The 19970-nt window shown below is 38.2% G+C and overlaps 1 protein-coding gene across 2 annotated transcripts in view; it reads right to left on the reverse strand.

The window, feature by feature from the left end:
* Window positions 1-417: 417 nt before the first annotated feature.
* Window positions 418-19970, reverse strand: part of MATR3 (matrin 3) — a 20632-nt gene continuing 1079 nt past the window's right edge. Inside the window, exons 2-15 of one of the 2 annotated variants that reach the window (XM_072400324.1) lie at window positions 13758-14757; window positions 12062-12123; window positions 11721-11747; window positions 10641-10762; window positions 10249-10292; window positions 9545-9670; window positions 8991-9116; window positions 8462-8641; window positions 7973-8104; window positions 7416-7456; window positions 6571-6922; window positions 5923-6229; window positions 5286-5407; window positions 418-4564 (exon numbers count right to left, since the gene is read on the reverse strand). In XM_072400324.1, the coding sequence (XP_072256425.1) occupies window positions 4523-4564; window positions 5286-5407; window positions 5923-6229; window positions 6571-6922; window positions 7416-7456; window positions 7973-8104; window positions 8462-8641; window positions 8991-9116; window positions 9545-9670; window positions 10249-10292; window positions 10641-10762; window positions 11721-11747; window positions 12062-12123; window positions 13758-14609 (2535 nt within the window). In that variant the 5' untranslated portion in view covers window positions 14610-14757 and the 3' untranslated portion in view covers window positions 418-4522. The remainder of the gene's footprint in view (window positions 4565-5285; window positions 5408-5922; window positions 6230-6570; window positions 6923-7415; window positions 7457-7972; window positions 8105-8461; window positions 8642-8990; window positions 9117-9544; window positions 9671-10248; window positions 10293-10640; window positions 10763-11720; window positions 11748-12061; window positions 12124-13757; window positions 14758-19970) is intronic. The other variant, XM_072400325.1, reaches the window with a different exon arrangement.

Genomic DNA, 19970 nt, shown 5'->3' on the forward strand with positions numbered 1-19970 from the left:
AAAGTTTATTATAAATTTATTAAATATTGGACATATTTTGGTGAGTTATGCCTACAAATTACAGGCCTAAAATGCAAAATAAATCTCCATGTACTGCTTTTAACATAAAAATACTGACGATTAGACCACCAAGGAGGTTAAAGCCATCTCTTGAGTGCAGTTCCTGGATTGTAGGTGTCTACAGTCTTTAAGTGCTGTTCATGGTCCTTTCTGGAGCCTAAAACTTGAGGGAGCAAAGTCTCTACCACAATGGCCACCTCCGCAAATCATGCAGAACAAATCATTGCAAGAAGTGCACAGGAAAAACGTCATATGAAGATTAATCTAATTAGATAAATGCAAGCTGTAATTTTACAACCACCAGAATCACAAGAAATAAAGTAAAGCTGTAATACAGAAAAAATGTAAACAAGCCGGTGTAAAAAGTGTTCATATTTTATTTAGTAAAGAACAAAACACAGTGGCAATATGCAGATATATTTATTTACAAACAGGGAACACAGTGTAATTATGTTACATTACAAAGGTTTCAACTTGACACACTGAGCAGTGTTACCACAAAGCAGCTGCATCAGAGCCAGCCTTTAGGCTTATTCAGTGATGCTATGTGCACCTGGCTATTGATGAAGCTCTGAAGAGACATTTTCATCATCCAAGAACGCTTATGGTCAATAAGGAGACAATTTGGCATTTCTAGAGGTGTTCCCAACATTGTGTATTTTTCCTAAGAGCAATATGCCAAGAAACCATTTAAAGACGTCAAAACAAACAAACAATCTTAGGTAAGTGGACTACAGAAAAATTAATTTTGCAATTCAGACCTGCTTATAGCACTTTGAAGGACTTTTTCATCAAGGTTAAATAAATTTAAAAAAACTATTTAATAAATGCATGCTTACAGGATAACCCAGAGACAAGTGACTGCCACATGCAGTAGGAAGTTTATTTATTTGTTTTTTTGCAATAACCTGATGAAATATCATAAGCACAAGTGTGAATGCTGGGTATCTTCCATATGTGAGGGTCATTGTATGAATCAAGGATGTCCGATATTGGCAGGGCTATGGAGCTCGACTCCATTCTTTAGGTACCTGCAGTTGGCAACTGTACTAACACCAAGTGAATGAAAATTCTAATGAAATACAATAATGTATAATTTCCCAGACTGTCACAATAATGAACTCCTCTGCCAAGAATAAATCAAAGTATTTTTACATCTGTAAGCTGTACCTTTTCAATTGTTTGACTGTTTGAATTTTAAGAAATTGTAACCAACAGTAACCGAGTTACTAAAGACCTTTGGTTTGTTCCCAGGTTGGGTCAAACCAAAGACTTATTAGTTAAGCCTTGTTTGGGGCGCAGCATACGGGGGGACTGGTCAGCCCGATGATCCCATCCTCGTGTAGATGTAAAATTGTTGAAAAGACAGTAAAAACCCGTCACTTGCATTGGGCAAGATAAAGTCTTGAATGATGCTTTTTGTCAATGCAGAAAAATACATAATTGCTTTATAAAAAAGCAAAGGAGTTTAAAGGTTTAATGCCACAGCCCTGCACACAGAAAAAAAAAAACTTCCATTATACTTTTGTTTTGTTAAAAAATGTAATTCGCATCAAGAGTAAGGGGAGCTTCACAATTTTTCTTCTACAAGCAGCTGGTCTTGAGCTGCGTGTTTTACACAACACTACTTCCCCAACAACCAGAATATACATCAGGTAAAAGCAACAGAGATTACGTTTTAAGAATAAGTTTAAAAGTTTTTAAACTACTGTTTTTGCCTCACTTTACAATGAACTTCACTTTAGTGCCAATTTGAAGTTGTTTGTTTAGGGAAGGGCAGCTGCCAGGTTAGTTTTGTATTATCACTGCACAAGTTTGTCAAGTCAAAACCTGACTTCGGTAAGATCCTTTTTTGCCCCACAGGGACGGGGGAATTCTGCTTTACACAAAAAAGGAAGGAGGAAAATGGAAGGAAAAATGTTGCAAATAAACGCCACAAACTATCACTGTATGACCTAAACTAAGGAGTATGCATTAAAGATCTGTGCAGCCATTCTACTAATGATCTCATAATGTAATACTGATTCAATGTTTCAGGAAAATACTCTAAAAGGAAAACATATCTGATAACTCACAGAATGAATTTGGCCTCCGTAAAACAAAGCTTCACACACACAAAAATTCATCACCATACACCTCTGGATTTACCCACTTAGTTATTTTTCTACTTCTACCTCTTAATAATATACTCACACTCCGTAACACCAAGGGTAGACTGCATATAAATAGGGATTGGCCAATACAAAGGTGCAAATTTAAAAACACTTTAAAAATACCTATGCAGGCCATTTTGAGTCTTAAACATAAGCCATCTACACAAGAAGAGATTGCCAGCTTTGTAGGTGTGAATTTGGATTTCCTTCAGAAGGCAGTCCAGTCAGCCTGATCAGCACAAAGACATCTTTGCTTATCAGTGTGATGTCATTGTGGAAAGACATTGTTTGTGAATCCAGAAAAAAAAAAAAAAACACAAACATAAACCAGAAGAACTTTGGTGCTGTGCAAAAAATACCTTTTCACTATAAGAAACTCCAAGCTCTTGTATCTGTAGCACATCTATTTAACTGAAGCTAATGGCCATTACCCCCCCGCCAGTAGGGCCCAAAGCCCAGGTTCTGGAGTTGTTTCTGTTACATTAATGGTTTCCACAGCACTTTCAAGTCAAAGTGGTACATTCCATTTAAATTTCCCACCAGGTCACACCGCCCCCCCGCACACAACCCCCACACATGCCATTGATCACGCTGGGGATGCGAAGCCAGGGGACATGGATGCCAGGCGGGCATCACAGGAGGAAGCCACAGGCTCGTGGGGATCAGGTAAGTCTTTTGTATGCCACCGCGAGTGTGGTTCGGGGTTACCGCTTTTGGTACTTAAAATGAACCCTCAACCACAATTGGGAATACCGCCAGGGAGGTTAATGCAGTGGTCCGGGAATACTAAATTTTCAAATCAAAGATGAGCAAATTGAATCAGCATTCAATTATAGGTTTTGAGACCAAATTCTGGGTAGAAGTGCAACCGCTCCACAATTTAGTACAAAAAGAAAAAAATTTCCTGAAGAGAATCCCTTCTGCTTGCAGCATTCTGGTTATAAAATATCCTACTTCAGGGAGACTGAATGCCAACTCCATTTAAAGCAAAGCAGATCTACCTTTAAATAGTAGCAGCCTCTAGTGGTAGCCAGTAACCACTACTGCAAAAAAAAAAAAAAAAAAAAAAAAAAAAAAAAAAAAATGGATGCAATAAAGAACTAGGCCATAGTGCTGAAAACTGGATTACTCTTTAATTATCTAGATCTTTTCTAGATTGTCTACTACATCATCTGCTTTTTGTCCCCAAGTACAGTGAGAAGCACAAATGCATTATGCTTTGCGACTGCAACTATACTTCAGGTTCCCCTAATCCCAATTCAACGGTCTTAGAGAATCCTAAATTGCTGCTAACTAATACCACTACCACTTAACAGCAACTGCTCATGAGCCAAGAACAGCAACAAGCAGTGTTATACTTTTTACCAGATTCGTTTTTAGTTCTAAAATTTAACTACGGTAGATCACTTCAAACACAAACAATACTTTTTATGCTTTGTGTTGCTCTAAATCAGTCCATTCAAATGCAAGACAGTGTGACCTGTGCACTGCAATACATGAGCACTGGGTAAAATGTTGGGATGCCAATGATAAAAGAACAGCTCCACAAACACATACCAGGTGTTCTGCAGTAATGTGGTAATGCAAGACAGGTGTAACGAGTCCTTTTGTTCTGTTTTAAAGCAACCACAGAGTATACCCTGTGCGCATACAGAAAAGACACTGCAGAAGCACCAATTTTTGAAATGTTTACTGCTAGTCAGAACTAAAAAACTTTCTAATTAACAAGCAGCATGAATTTTGCCAAATATTTTCTTTACCTTTTATTTCCTGATGCAGCTATAATTATATAGATAATAACTGAAAGTTCAGTTTTGTTTAAGACATTCAGTATGATTACCCATTCATCTATCCTTCCCTGGTACTGGAACTATGCAATGCATTAAAAGAGCCTTTTCACGTATACAGACCACTGGACAGTATAGTAATTCAAAAATCAGACATGACCTATAGTACAGTTTAAAACAATGCACTGGTGTGTTTGGGGACTTATTCAAAATGACACTCACAATGACACACGTTTTATGAACCTGAACCAAAAGTGCAGTTTTATTTATGATGATGGCATGAAGGTAGAACTCAACTCAAAATGGCCTGCATCTTACTTTATTGGAATGCTTTGCTTACATGCTTAATCTTAAAAACTGCTTCAAATAAAAACTACAATTTATCCTGAAACAAACCTAACATACTGTTTAATGGTGTTAAAACATAAAAACATTGGGGAAAATATGGACATTTTGAAATGAACTTGCAAATAAAAAGGGGAGGGGGGGAACAAAAAGCACAAAGGTTTTCCTTTGAAGGGCTTAGTTCTTCTCTGGAGTTTTGGCTGTCTTGTTCAGAAGTTTCTGGAGAGAAAAACAAAATCCTAAATCAATCAATAACCCGTTACCAATGGTAAGAGATGCATTCTGGTTACATAAATTTTGTCAGGACACAAGCATTTTTCATTAAGGACAAGGCAGTAGAGTAAAAAAACAGGCTGGCACAGATGATATGGTGTAAAGACTACACTGTGCATGAGTGACCATATGTAGGACGAAAAAGTAACCCCTATCTTTAGGTGAGAGACTCAAGGCTTTCTCATTATACCCATGCATTAGGCTTCCCCACTCAAAGCATTGTAGGAGCTCCTGTTTGGCAGAACAAGGGAAACTTATAAGCAGAAAGACTTCTCCTATACCTTGGTTTTGACAGCCACCTTTCCTGCTGTCCAAGTACGAGTTTTTCACTGCCATAGCACTACTTCACTCTGTGTCCTGCATTTTATAGCCAGTTTTTAATATATAGCCCTTAGTATGGGATCTGCAGCACATTAGTTTTCTCTGCTTATTACATCACAGAGATTAAGGGACATTGAGAGGTCGGCAACAACGTACAGGTCAGTTGACCACAATCTCTCCTTACACCCAGCACATTTGCACAGCATGCATATCATAGAGCTTAAGAATTTAGCTTTGAAGTTACAGCACACCATTGACCCCAATAAAAATATTTCTTGTGCACGACCCTAAACCTATTGCCAGCCTAACTGACAAGGGTGTCGGAAAGACTGTTTATCAAACTTACCTTAAGCTTCTGATAGTGAGCCAAACTGCTGCAATGTGTAACTTTTGCCACCTCCTCATTTGTGTAGAACAGCGAGCACAGTTTGCAGTAGAAGCCTGTCTTTGGAATCACATAGTCCACACCTTGAAAATTAAGAAAATATGTGTGAGCTCATATTGTAATACAGAACCGATTTGCATAGAAGAAATCCATTATTGTTCAAAGTGTAGATGTTTGTGTCGGTCTTAGCCTGTGCCCCAAAGCTGGAGTTCTCCTTATGGAAAAGGAAAATTCTCCTACAGACACCAAAAAGTTCAATTTCTCATTAGCTACAAAGAAAATAAACTAATTGTGTGCACAGATTCATGCAAAACCCATTATTACTATATATAAAATAGCAACGAAACCACTGGGCGGTACATAGCATGTGAAGGAATAGGAGCCAAAGCAGGACCACGTAAAATAGGCCATCTGCTGAAAACTTTGGGGGTGGAAAATATACAGCGTAAAGTGCATAAAGAGAGGGAGCAGCAGTGAATGGTCTTAATTAGTTTGATGCACTAATCCAGTTATACTGGATTAACACACAGATCCAATAAACAGTCAACATATGTGCCTGCTGAATTTAGACAGGATGTTCCTATAGAGGGGGACTTACCAATAGGGTTGTTAGGCTGGTAGGGCCCAAGCTCAAATTCTGGAGTCGTTTCGGTTACATTACTGGTTTCAGCAGCACTTTCCCCCTCAGGAGCATTTTTGCTCTCTTTCTTCCCTTCTGCCTCCTGTTCATCTGTCTCCTCTGTACTGGTGCTAGCCATCAGGGAGCTCATCTCCGCTTTAGCCGACTCATTTTCAGCAATCTCAGAAACTTCCAATTTTATCTTGTGACCTTCACCATCCTCCTCATCCCCAACTTCATCCAGAGTAACAAATTCTTCCATATTTCCTTGGAAGCTCTGCGAACTCTATTAAGAGATTGGCAATAATTAGCAAAACAACATCTCAGACGCCCAATGCGTTGTCAGTCACACTCACCCAGAGGACTTGGTATAACTAGTAGCACATTGCATTACACCCAGGGTTGCTTTTAATTTGCATTACATCCAGGGTTGCTTTTAATTTGCATTACACCCAGGGCTGCTTTTAATTTAAATTAAAGAAAGTTAAACTATAAGTGTTTGTAAAAAAAACATCCCGTGATATGGCAACACATAATATGCCACCAACTATGGAAAAAGAAGTTACAAAAACAAACACACTCACCTTGGAAAAAAATTTAAAAAGAATAACAAAGATGCGTGCATACCTTTTTTTCTCCAATAGCAGGAGTGGAAGAAAGGGGTTCTTGGGCATCTCCTTGGTTTTCACCGATCTCTGTGTTATCCAGGTCACTAATATTAGGTACTTCTGCCTCATCACCTACTGAGCTGCTTGTTTCCAAGAGGGCAGTTGCTTCTTCATCCCCCGTCTCCTCTACAAGCTCAGGCTCACATGAGCCAGACACAAGGTCCTTCAGATCAGTCTCTTCAGTGGTTGTGTCATTATCTTCCATGGTGACCACTTGGGAGGATTTGTCTGCATCACTGGATTCAGATTTGTCATTTTTAGGCTGTTTCGCTTTGCCACCATTCTTTCGATCTGGTGAATGAGTCCTCTTTCTGTGGAAATGGAAAAACAGTTTAAGCTATGTTATTTACCCTATACAACTTATAAAGGTGAAAAATAGCAAACTGTAAAAGGTTAAAGGCAATTCCCCCATGTATTTACCACCCCAGGCCAGCTTTTCTCAATTAGAAATTTGCCTATTACCTAAGGAACCCCTAGCAACCATGTCTCTATACTACTGACACTAAACCTTTTCAGCAGTAATGGGGACATTCTTCACACTGACCACAAGTATATTACAACCCTTCTTCGCCGGCTATCAAAGTACCGTATGTTTAATTCTTACGTAAGGTGACTTGTGTAGAACCTCCTAGGATTTTAAACACCCCACACCCCCCCCAAACAAACTTTTCCCTAAAACCACACCTTGCTGTTCACTAATGTCCTGTAGAAAACCAAGGAATGGAGATTAGAATCCCAAAGCCTGCACCAAGAGACAAAGAAGACTTCCACAGGACAGACAATACACATTTATGTAATAGTTACCTGCCCTTTTCTTTTTGTTTTTCAATAGATGCATTTGGAATCTAGAAAAGAAAAAAAAATAACAGGTAGCCGGTTATAAGCAAATAGAAACACATCATCTAGAGTTTAAGCCATTCAGGTTTTATTTTAGGGTAAAACCCAAATCTAACAGGGTCTTATTAACCAGCAAGGACAACACAGATTATTTCTATTCCATTCAGTGCAAATAAAAAAGTAATGCCAGTGTCAGTTATCAACTTTCAATCTAGTTCTCCTTTAAACAAGTAGGACTGAAGCTGCTAAAATAAAACCAGCTTATTTCAAGTATGGATGCACGAGGTTACCAGAAATGTACCTATCTAGTAACTGAGTATACTGTAGGATAGCGAGAAAGTGCTTTGAAACAGAAAAACTATTACATTCTACATAATATTCTAGAGTTTATTGAGAACACTTAAATTAAATTAATCTCTATAGAGGAGCCATAGTTTTCAGCCTTCTTCAGGCAGGGAATTTAACTAGAGATTGTTGATGTGCCCAAAAGCAGTGTAAATGTTTGAAAGTAGAAGGGTACTTACTCTTAATACAAGTTTCTTGTACCGCTGAGAGAGGCCTACTTTTACACTTTTTCCTTGGAAGAAGAGAGGGGTCCTGGCACACTGATCTATCATAGTTTGTGCATCTTCTGGCCTCTCCATTTCAATAAAAGCCTGCAACCAAAAAACAGTTATCAAACTGGCTGAAACTGACAGTAGGGGTAGAAAAGAGTGATCATTATTAATACCAGTTTCTTAAAACCCACTAAATCTGGACATTACAAACAAAAAAGCTGATCAAAGCTTTTACTACAAATCAGGGAAGAGAATCTTAATTTTGTCCTGCAGTTCATGGATATGGATTATGGGCTATTTAAGGCAAGCAGCAGACCAGGAAAAAAAAATTGAAAGTTATTCTTTAAAACCGAACATGAAAGATGCTTCCCACCACGGAAAGCATTAAATGATTTGAGAAGTTAAGCTCCATTTCTTTAAAGTTTCATTACACCATAGATATCATTGTGTACTCACCTGATTTCTCATTCTCATCAGAATATAGGTCTTTACTTTTCCATAGATCTCTGCCAGCTTTATAACTTCACTGTCAGTGTAGCCAGTATGTGGAAGGTTAGAAAGGTGTACAACACGGCCAACTTCTGGTTTCCCATCTGTCCTTGTTTCTGGTTTTTGTTCAGTCTTTCCTTCAGGTTTCTATTGTTTTTATAAGCGTTACAAGAACAAAAACGAAAATTAAATTTAGCAAAAAATTGATAAATTTTACACACACACACAAATACTGCATTCCCCACATTTTATACGCTCACTAAAACTGTTCTATAGGTTTAACCTATAGGTGTCTTCTATTTCTCTAAGATATAGAGAACAGGAATTCTCCAAAATGCAGATAACAGCATTGCAAACCTGAAACACCAGTTAACGACCCAGTAAATCAATGGCACATGGATGTATCAATATTTCATCCAAGATTTACTTGGTTGGTTAACTGTATTCACAAATACCAATCTAACCACAACAATAGGTTTAAATAGCAGACACTCACCTTAATTCTCTTATATTTTTGTGACATGTGTACTCGAACTGGATTCCCATACACAAGAGCTGGATTATTACTGTAGTACTCAACAACGGCAAAAGCATCTGCTGGTGTGGCCATTTCAATAAAAGCCTGTGGGGGGTGGAAATACATTAGAACATTGAAAGAATATACTAGTTATTGCTCAGTTATTGTACAGTAGATTTACCACTTTGCTCAGACTCTTTATAGCTAGTTTTAGGTGATATTTTTAAACATTTTGTGCAGAATCTTGCAAGGTAAATCATTCCAGAATTTTCATGGGTGCTCCATTGCAGATATTACCATAAAAACCCCCAGGTGAGGGCCACAAGCAATACAAAGCTAAATTTATATTAAAATTTCACCTATTGATCCTACATGAAAAATACTAGACATTAAACAAATTCTAGCTGTAATACACCTTCACTAGAAAGATTTAAGAAATCAAAACAGGATAGGTCAACTAGCGGAGTAAGAAAAATGCCATACAATCATTATGTACCAACTTAAAGCTAAAATATCTTGGAAGTTATCCATACCTCGTTCATTTTGTTCAGAATGAGACAGTTGGTAACCATCCCAAAGGGCTCAGCCAGTTTCAGAAGCTGGGACTTCAAGTTCTTTCCTCGTTCAAACTCCATGATATGAACAACCCTGCCGTTCCCCTAAGAAAAAAAAAAAAAGCAACTACTTTCAAATATGTACTTTGTCAATAGCATGTAATAGTAAGCATATCTTGGCAGCTGCATCCTCATACTTGCTCTAGCAAACTGCACCCTAAGGCACTCCAATATCTAAAATCCCCACCCCCCCATATTTCCAAATTCATCACAAACACCTACAGTAATGCAATGAGCAGGCCTACTTTCCTGTATGAATATGTTGAGATCAAACCACCCTCAAGTACAAAGGAGCCAACTGTCAGGCCTAGGAACACGCCTCTGTACATAGTTTTTCCATCTCAATATAGTATATTTTAAAAATATGTGGTGTCTATGGTCATACTTTTTGGGATACTTGTTTATTTTAGGGCTTGTGTGTGTGTGGAAAAATACACAGTGCAAGTTTATCTACATGTATTGGTTATATCAGGATGATGTAAACTGTGTTGTACATGATAGGCACCGATTGATCTACAGCAGCCAAGAATACATACCATAATCCTCAATCTAAAACTCCACAGGACAGTAAAAGTCTGAACAGATTAAGCAAATATTTTAGAGGGGTCCTCAGATATACTAACCATTTTCCTTGGCATTTGTCTTGGTCCTGGCATATCATCATGTCCTGTACAATTTAAGAACAAACAGTAATATTAGAAGTTTTTTTTTTTTTTTTAGCCTGCCTATAAAATAACATCTGCACTTGGCACACAATGTACATCAAACACACAAAAATGTACATCACATTCTTATCACTTGTTTATTAAGTTGTCAAAGGTTTGAGGAAAAAACAAAAACTGCAATATTTTTACATTCATGCTTTGTATGCTCTATCAAACATATACACAGTAAAATGATGCATTCTTTTTACTGTAGAAGCTCTAAACCACTTCAAACAACTGAATGCAGTGGGTGAGAAAACAGGATCTCACTTCCTAAATGAAGAATGATCCTTCAGACAGATTTCACTCACCTAGGTGACCCCTATAATGTCTATCATCAGGACCACCTCCCATGCCCATCGCTGGTGGAGGGGGTCCCAGGATTCCAGGAGCTGGATTGGTTGACTGCTGCAGCATGTAAGGATCGGTGGCCCTGTAAATATTTTATGTTATTTCTCACATGAGTATTTCAGGTAAATGTGCACAATGGAATGTCACCACAATGAAATCACTTGTGTTACATAGACAGAAATTGTACAAAAGTGGGGACCTTTATTACCTTGATAAAAAAGTACCCAAATTACAGGAAAGACTTAAGAAAGGAGGCTAGGTTGCCTACACACACACACACTACTTTGTACTGGGGAAAGTTCTGCTCTCCACAAACAAGTCCGACCACAGTAACCAAATGTCACAGCTTTGCCCCTAAAATTGTTAAAATTGCCCCTAAAAGTTACATATGTCAACATTTCAAGGTATGTAAATCCTCCTACATTCTAAAGAGCACACTGGCGGATATTTTGTCCAAAGCTGGCCCACAAATTATAAAAAAAAAATACATGATATGGACAAAAGACTTGACAGAGTCACTTAACCGCCAACAGCAGCACACTAAAAGTTTAAATATAAGGTCATGGCCAGCAAACGGCGAAATGTCAAAAGATATAGTCACCAGTGTAGCTCCTGCCTAAAGCATCAAGAGTGCAATTTCTCCCTTTTTAGAGTACTAAATTATTCAACTGATTTTTATTAGTGCGCTCAGTAAGGGGTGTAAATAGAATGTTAATGCATAAGTACTGCTATGAAGCAAATTTCAGCTAAGAATTTAGGAGATGGTGTGCAATATTTTATTACACATATAAACTTTTGGTAAAACCGATTAGCCTAGAGGGTGGTAGGGTTACCTTCTCTTTGGAGATCTGGTGGGGTGGTTGCATGTTAATATAGCTTTATATTACTTGACGATTTAAAAATGAACTGACTAAGCTAACACCACTAACGTACTTGTGAAGCCACCGGTACCCAATTCCAAGCAGTAAGACGGACAACTTGGGCTTAGGGTAAAAATATCGGAATATTGGAATATAGTGCACCTTATCTGTAATACTTACATTCCATGACCACTCCATTCTGGAAATCTGCATAGGAAAGAAAACAAGCAATACATTAAAATTATTGCAAGATAATCTGTAATAGAAATATAAAACAAATCTAAAAAAAAAAAAAAGACTGGAATATTACTTTTACATACAGGTGCTATATTTTGCTTCTTTGTTAAGAGCACTACAGAATCCACAGATTCAAACATTTACAACAAGTTTACAGTGGCCAAAGTGTACACGTCCACACAAACCATCTTGACAGCTTCTACAATTACTAAATCTTTGATAACTGAAAGGCCAGGAAGCTTATATCATGGATTGCCACTTTGGAAAAGAGATACGTTACGTACAGTTCAAGCAGCAGCATACGTTGCTTCTTATGGTATCTTCCATTGATGTGTTCATTCCAGTTCTACACACGAAAAAAAAAGCACACATTTTAGAACAACTTTTTTGTTGTTTTTGTTTTTTTATTTTTACAAACTAAGAAGCCTTATTCCAGGCAAATTGTAATCTGGAGCCCATCTTTAGTTCAAAGAAACAGATTACATACATGTATATAATATGTACCAGAAGCACAGACGATTTGTGCTGTCCTTGTAGACCCAGAAAAGTGTATAACACCAACACAAGATTTAAAATAACATAACATTCCTTCTGCCCTGAGGACACCTTTTATTTTAAAATGCTGCCTTTGGGAAGCGCTTGTTATAAGCAGCAATTTGAAGCAAGTATTCTTTGCGTTTTATACAGGAATACCTAAGCAGAAGATCAATGAATTATGATAAACTAGTCTTCCCATAAACCAAGTTACAGAAGACTGAAGGCATTTTCCAAGAAAGTGAATTCTTAATGCAAGTAAAGCATCTTACCAAGTCAAACCTGATCCAATTACCTAAACTTAGTTTGCATAAAACAAGAACCATTGGATAATGAAGTTGTATAATTTGTACCAGGTTTGAATCAAAACAAAATATCTAAATAAACCAGAATTATGTGGTGTTCAAATGAACACAGGCTCCTACTAAAACAGGCAGATAAATGCCAAGTACAATAGATACATAGAAAATTGATAAAGTAATGTATGTCAAGTATAGAGGGGGAGATATACCATGCCCAATAAAAGGACAGTTTGGGCATAATTATCGCTCTCAATAAAAGCAAATGAAGTAGATAAATCTAGGAGCCATAGAAGAAACAGTAAAATTTCTTCTGTAGCTTTTTAGCTTCTAGAAGTTTTTGTTCTCACTTGTAATATTATTTTTATATCTAACTACTTTGAAAACTTAACTAATTTAGTAGAATAGAGAAACAAAGCTGAACCAGAATGATCGGCTTTTGTTTTAGATGGTTTGAACACAATTAAAAGGAGAATACTATTTTATTTGACAACTGGACTCAAAATGCAGGGGTGAAGACAGCTTGCCATGACAGGCAAAAATTGAAAGGCTTGTAGGTTGGATAAGCTGATCCCATCAGTGAGAGCACCAAAGGACGCAACGAAACAGGAACACAGTTGCACCGTCATCTATCCAGTCTGACAGAAAGGAGCAAGAACTGGCTGAAAAGTTTAACTGCAAGTAAGCTGTAACAGTTTAAGGACAACGAGATTAGCTTAACCAAATGTAGTGCCCAAGGAGATTATGGAATCTGCAGCCTCTTAAAATATCAGCACAGGTGCATACATGGCATACTGTGAAAGCTTTTTCAGTATGTGGCTCAAGACAGTTTACATTTAATCTATTAGTCATGCCTGGAGGACTAGCAGATTACTAGGCATAACATGGCATCACATATTTTAGAATACTGTGCAGGCCACATTTTGCTTTTACCTTTTGGCTATAAAGTAGCTCTGAACTGTATATGATGAAGCACTATGACCATGGTTCAGAAGAAAACTCAACTGTTTGGAAATAAAGTTTTGTTGCAGAGTAGATGTGGCAAATTGAAGTTTTATTTTTTGTAGAGCAAAGCAAACTACTTTGAGAAAGTCATACTTGTTGCATGACACCAAATCTAAAAAGGGATAAGATGGGAATAACTCACCTTGGGAGAATTACTTGGTATATCACACAGAGTACAGAGATGAGGGTACTCTTTAGGTGAAAGTCCATGGAAATCATCAATACATCTACCGGATGGCATTCCTCTTGACTTTTCAAACATAGATCTTTCTTGTGACTGAATGTAACTCAAACGATCATAATCGCCCTCAAAAGGGGATTCAGACAGGAAGCTGTCATCTCTAAGCCTTTCTCGATCTCTTAACCGTTCATCCATATCCAGTCTATCTTGATAAGCAAGTTTTCGAGAGCTGCTCCTATGATCATAGTCAACCACAGGATTGAGATTAGAAGGGCGCTCGTCAAAACTCTCTCTTCTGAAGGGCCTGAGGTCATCCCAGTCATCGCGCGAAGATCTCAGTGAATCGCGAGAAAGTTTCTCTCTGTAGCTTAGCAGGGCTATATCTTCTACCCTCCTCCTCTTAAGATGCTCAATAATCTGGGGCAAGTTATCAGCTGTGATTTTCTCCTCAGGGTAGCGACTCAACTCATCCAAGTCACTAGAGGAAAGACCAAAGCTGGCCAATATTTTACTGGCCTGATCAGGATCTCTGGATGGCCGAGAAGATAAAGGTGGTGGACCTCTACTACCAAGGCTAAAAATAGATGGCAAGTTTTGAGAAGAGGAACCGGAGGGATGCATGCCACGGGATCCTTGGGGGCCCATTTTAGAGGTCGAACCCAAGTCCATTAAACTGGTAAGACGACCAGAGCCTTGGCCTAATCGACCAAAGCTGGATAAGGGCTGATTACTCGATGGAAAGCCCATTCTGGGTGCATCACGTCTGTGTTGATCAGGCATATCTCTTAGGGATGAATGAGAAAACTTTGACATTATGGGACTACCGTTTGATTACTGAAAAAAGGAAAGCAAAGCAAGCAAGAACAAGGATTAAGTCCCTTGGATAGTATACAAACGCTTGAAAACGTGGAAACTGGGGACACGGATGAATCTTCTTTAAGAATGAAGACGCCAAGCAACTCTGTAATAAAACAAGCAATTTTAGTCAAACATTTAGTTACAATATCAACATTATGTCTAGGGCAAAATCTGAAAACATTTTTAAAACAGTTCCAGAAATAATTTCACGAAAGAACTGACATGCCACTAGCCAGAAGATATTCAGAGGAAGAAAATGACAGAAATATGAGGAAGCTTTTAAGTGCTCTACTACGGCATGAAACAATTTGTCATCTGAGATCAGTATAGTGCATTTCAAATGTTTATTACTATATGTCTCAGAAAAACAATCTGCATGTTACAAGCAAAACATTTCCTTGAAATAATTTTGAAAATCTTAAAAAAGAGCAAAAAAAAAAAAACAAAAAAAATAAAACAAAAAAAAAACCTAAGATGGGATACAGGGGGGGAAAGGGAGCTGCATATAACATCAAGAAGATACTTTCAGAGGAAGAAAACGTACAAATGGAAAGACAACTTTTAAGTTCATTATTCTTTAACAAGGGCACTCATGTATTCATGGAATGGAATTTTAGCCTGTTAATAGAAATTTAATATAGTATCTTATTAGGAACATTGTGCCACCCAACCAATAAGGTGATTTGAAGGTAGTAAAATCAAGATAGCAAAAGCCCCAAAACACAGATAGAAACCCATGCCTTGGCCCAAGAATAGCCCAGAGAATAAGAAAAACTGGGCAGATGTAAACAAATATTATAATCCAATATTGGACACGCAGCAGCTTCATATGTTTTTTGGAAAAATTGGGATTAAATTTTAAGAACAGATGTAGTATGAACCAGCAATGACAAACTTTACTAGCTGGTGTATTCTGAAGAGACATCACTACAAAATACAAATATTGGTAGCATTGCTTTAAGTGCAATTATGTATTAGAATAACTATAATTATGTGCTTCTCTGCAGGTTACTCTAGATGGACCAAGAACTGTAATGACTCCTTATGATTGGGATAATTGGATTTACAATCAAAAGTCAAGTTGACCCGGCACCACATGCATAGACATTACTTTTACAATGTAGTGCAAATAAAAGATATTCACATAGGGTAAATGATCCTTACAAAAGCAACATTTTAAATTTACACAGCATGAACTTGGCATAAAAGATATTGGGAGGGGGACCTTAATACACAGGTAAGGAGCTACAGCCACTTCATATGGAGTTTCAAGCTAAAGCTGCAGCCATCAAACTTTTTTTCACCAGTTATAACAACATAATGAAGAATTTTCTTGTACAGAGACAGAGGTTCTGATTTTATTTTTAAAGTGGATGACAGATTTTTGAACAAATACACAAAGAGTGCTTGTGGAAAGGTAGGAAGGAAGGACACTAAATAGAACAGTGATAATTACAGGGTGGAATGAAAGGACAAATAAATAATTCAAGTGACACCATTCCAAGTCACATTCAGCTGATCAGAACAAGTGGAAAATATAGTTTAAAACTGTGGAGCTGAAAATCATATGTATTGCAAACATAGAAGTTACATTTTCTATACTTTTCCACATAACATAAGATTTGAACTGAACCGATTTATTCAGAAGACAAGTATGACCAACTACACAGTTTAAAGAAAATTGGAATTCAATAAATGCATTTAACAGCTGTAGAGGTGGAGCTCAGCAGATTGGGTGGTTAAATTTTACCTCAGACAGGGAGGACCGTCATAAAAGTTGGCAATTCCAGGGAAATCTGGAAACCCAATGTCCCTATTGAACCAGACAACCAATCTTGTGTGCTAGTCATCATCTTATGATTTTCCTGACATCAGCACAAACATGCCTGTTTATTCAGATATGTATCCTTATAGAACAATCCTTTTTAACCTTCTCAGAAGTGTGACTCGGGGTAAAAAAAACAAGCTGAAAGCTGTAACCCCAAGTCACACTCCTGCCATCCTCTGGCCGTGTCCTCTTCCTGGATCTGTCCCCCATCTGATGATCCCAGAAGATATCAGTGCGTACACCTGCAGCTAGGGGCACGAGGGGAATTTCAAATTGTTTTGTATTGCATTCAATACAAAATGGCTGTATTGAGTGCAATACACTAGATTTGTGTGTCTAAAAGCAGTACATTGTCTTTCATGAAAATTTTTTTACAGTAAAGTTGAAACACTGTAAAATATTTTTTCATTCAAAACAATGTACTGCTTTTATACATAAAAATCCGGAGAGAAATGAACTGGCCAGGAGGTTAATTTGATCTCAAGCAAACACTTTCTTGCCCTTAGTCGTGGATAGAAGAGGGGAGATACAAGATTCATATTTTTATGCCTGGCTGATGACTAATAAATTATCAGGAAAATTCTTGCGTTTTGCGACTATTAGCCTATTATAGGATCAGAGGTTAGCAGGTACTCCTTGTGTTTTCATGGGTTTCCACCCACATTCTAAAAACATGCAGTTTAGGTTAACTGGCTTCCTCCTAAAACTGACCTTAGACTGTGGCAATGACATATGCCTATGGACTTTGTACAGCGCTGCATTAAATACTGTCCAATAATAACACTACAGGATAGGTTAGGTTTCTCTCAATAATAGTTCACATGCTAGAATAAATTCTACTATAAATGTGATATTTCTGTTTAGGAGCTTGTTTGGGACCGTCCAAAACTATAGCTGTTGTGGGAACATGTAAAAAACCCTTTGTTCAATGTGTGGTGCATTTTGCTATAAATGGCATCCTAACAACATATAATATAACGTATATCTTTAATGTCGATGATGTGTTTTTGAATACATATGTAAAAGTTTGTCAGAGAACTGGACAAACTTTTACCAGTTACCATGAGACAGCAACAGCGCAGCCTTGACTTGAAAGCCACAGCAAGCAGCCATAAGGGTTCAATGTCCTGGAAGCAGGGTTTTTTTTTAGCCACTCTAAGGACAAAAGTATTACCGGAGGCAAAGGATATTTTCCAACATATTCCAATTTTATAAATGCATTGTCCCGCTGTACGGAAATAGCCAAGGAAGCGTGTGTGTTAGTGTGGTGTGCTGCCATTCATTCTGAATTGCACCCAAAAGCACCACCGCAGCACAGATGTGCACACTGAGCTGCATTGCATTAGGAATGTAAACAAAAACAATCTGCACACACTAACAAAATTTATGGGTGTGCAAGGCGCCCAAGAGTGGTTTATACACATTCTGCCAGGGTGCCCAAACTTTTGATCATGCCATAGTTTATTTTGTTTTTTTTCAGAACCAGCAGTTCAATATAAATGCTGCACATGTCACCTTTCAGGCTCCACTGCACCAATCATGTTAGGGTAAACCAGCAGTGCATGTGTGCTCAAATCTTTGCATAAGACTACATAAACATGGTATCCAGTTCAAAATAGTGCATAGGTGAACACTGAAAATAATTTGCAGATATATACCGATATATAATTACCCAAAAGCAACTCCCCATATTTTATCCAATGCCAAATATCTGTTACCCTGAACCATGTTGCCTATAGGCTGCTCTATCCCCCCCACAGATCCAGAATCTGGCTCCATCTTGAGAGTCCTCATGCAAACTTCCGCTATATTCCCCTTCCAAATGTACCTGCCCATCCCACACTACTTGGGAAAAGGGCCGAATAAAAAGCAATAATAAAAACTACCTAACTAGAACTAAACTAGATTGCTCACTGGTTTACTTCTGCTTTAAAAGATAAGTGCAATTCTACTTCCTACAGATAAAATAATTCACCCTCTCCAGCTGAATACTTCCCTCATATCTCCAGTGTTCTCCATCCATCCTGCAAAGGTTCTCTATGCTGTCTACACCACTATCATAGCATTCCACTGACTTCTATAGAACTCTCTTTTAAAGTGGACCTCTCGCCATAATTGAGAAAAGACAAAAATGTTTTTTGTTTTTTTTTTACATTTATTTTATTTTGATAGTAAAGATACAAGGAGGAGACTCCTCCTTGTATCTTTACTACCAAAGCTATAAAAACTGAATAGGAAACCCCCAGCCTCCTGGAATACAAGTATCACACATCCCAGGAGGCTGCTGGCTGCTCCTTCTGCGTATGCTGTATTTCAGGCATGTGCAGAAGGGGCTTTCTTGGAAAGTAAAAAAGAAGGAGCCAATCTCGCTGCGGCTTTTCACCTGTAAAGGTAACTTTTTTACTGATCGTTGCACTTTAATTGTCCCCACAACACGGAACACTGTAGGGGGCTACAGCACACATAGCCTGCATGCAGAAACCTCACAGGAATGATGCCATAGCCAAACTGCATGGGAAACCTGAATCTGGAAAGAGTATTTCTATTAGCCAGAAGGTGATCAAAGCATACGGTTTGTTTGTAAGCAAATATCACATTCAGCACATTCAAGATAATTACATCTAAACAGATAAAAACAATACATTGCAGCTTACCAGCTCTCAGGTATGGTCACTGCATTCATTTTTTACCTAACAACTCTTCCATTTACATTTTCTGCCCCCTGGGTTACTACACTCACTCCAACCATTGTATGAACTTTTCAGTTTGTATGGTCAGGCAGGAGAATGTGCAGAAACAGGTGATGTCCATATTGCAATAATGCATCCAACCTGCCTGATTGCCCCAGGTTTCTGAAATCAATGCTGAGCAGTGCCTGCAAAACCAGCTCTCCTTGCGTTAAAGAATAAATGCAATAAACACACTCCTATGTGGGAGATGCATCATCCTGACACACTTAAGCCACGTACACACACGCAATAATAGTCGTTGGATCCTTCATGATCTCTTCCAATGACTATTATTGCACAACGCATGAACAAGTGCTGTACATACAGCAGCATTCTGCTCTATGGAGAGGGGAGGGGGAGAACGAGGGCTGAGAGCTCTCCCCCTTCCCTTGCCATATATAGTTCGTCGGATCCGCCAGGACAGTCGTTCAGACGATGGGACGACTGGCGCTGTACACGGCAGATTCTCACCCCATATTGGCCGTGAGCCGATTATAGGGCCAAAACTGTTGGATGTGTGTATGTAGCTTTAAGATCATCCCGGAGAGATGGAAGATGGGGACAGATATAGTTCCTATAGGCCTTGTTAATCCTAATGACCAAATTTACACAAGATAATGTTCATATTTTTTTTTCATCTCAGGAAGCAACAAATTCTAAGTTTCAGGCAGAGACAAGTTCATTCCGTACTTAATTTAACAAGTTTAGAAAATTAGCAATTGCTGCCACATGGAAGGATCATTAAGCTGCAATATATCC

This window comes from Pyxicephalus adspersus, chromosome 2, assembly GCF_032062135.1.
Source record: "Pyxicephalus adspersus chromosome 2, UCB_Pads_2.0, whole genome shotgun sequence".
In the NCBI taxonomy this organism is placed as follows: domain Eukaryota; kingdom Metazoa; phylum Chordata; class Amphibia; order Anura; family Pyxicephalidae; genus Pyxicephalus; species Pyxicephalus adspersus.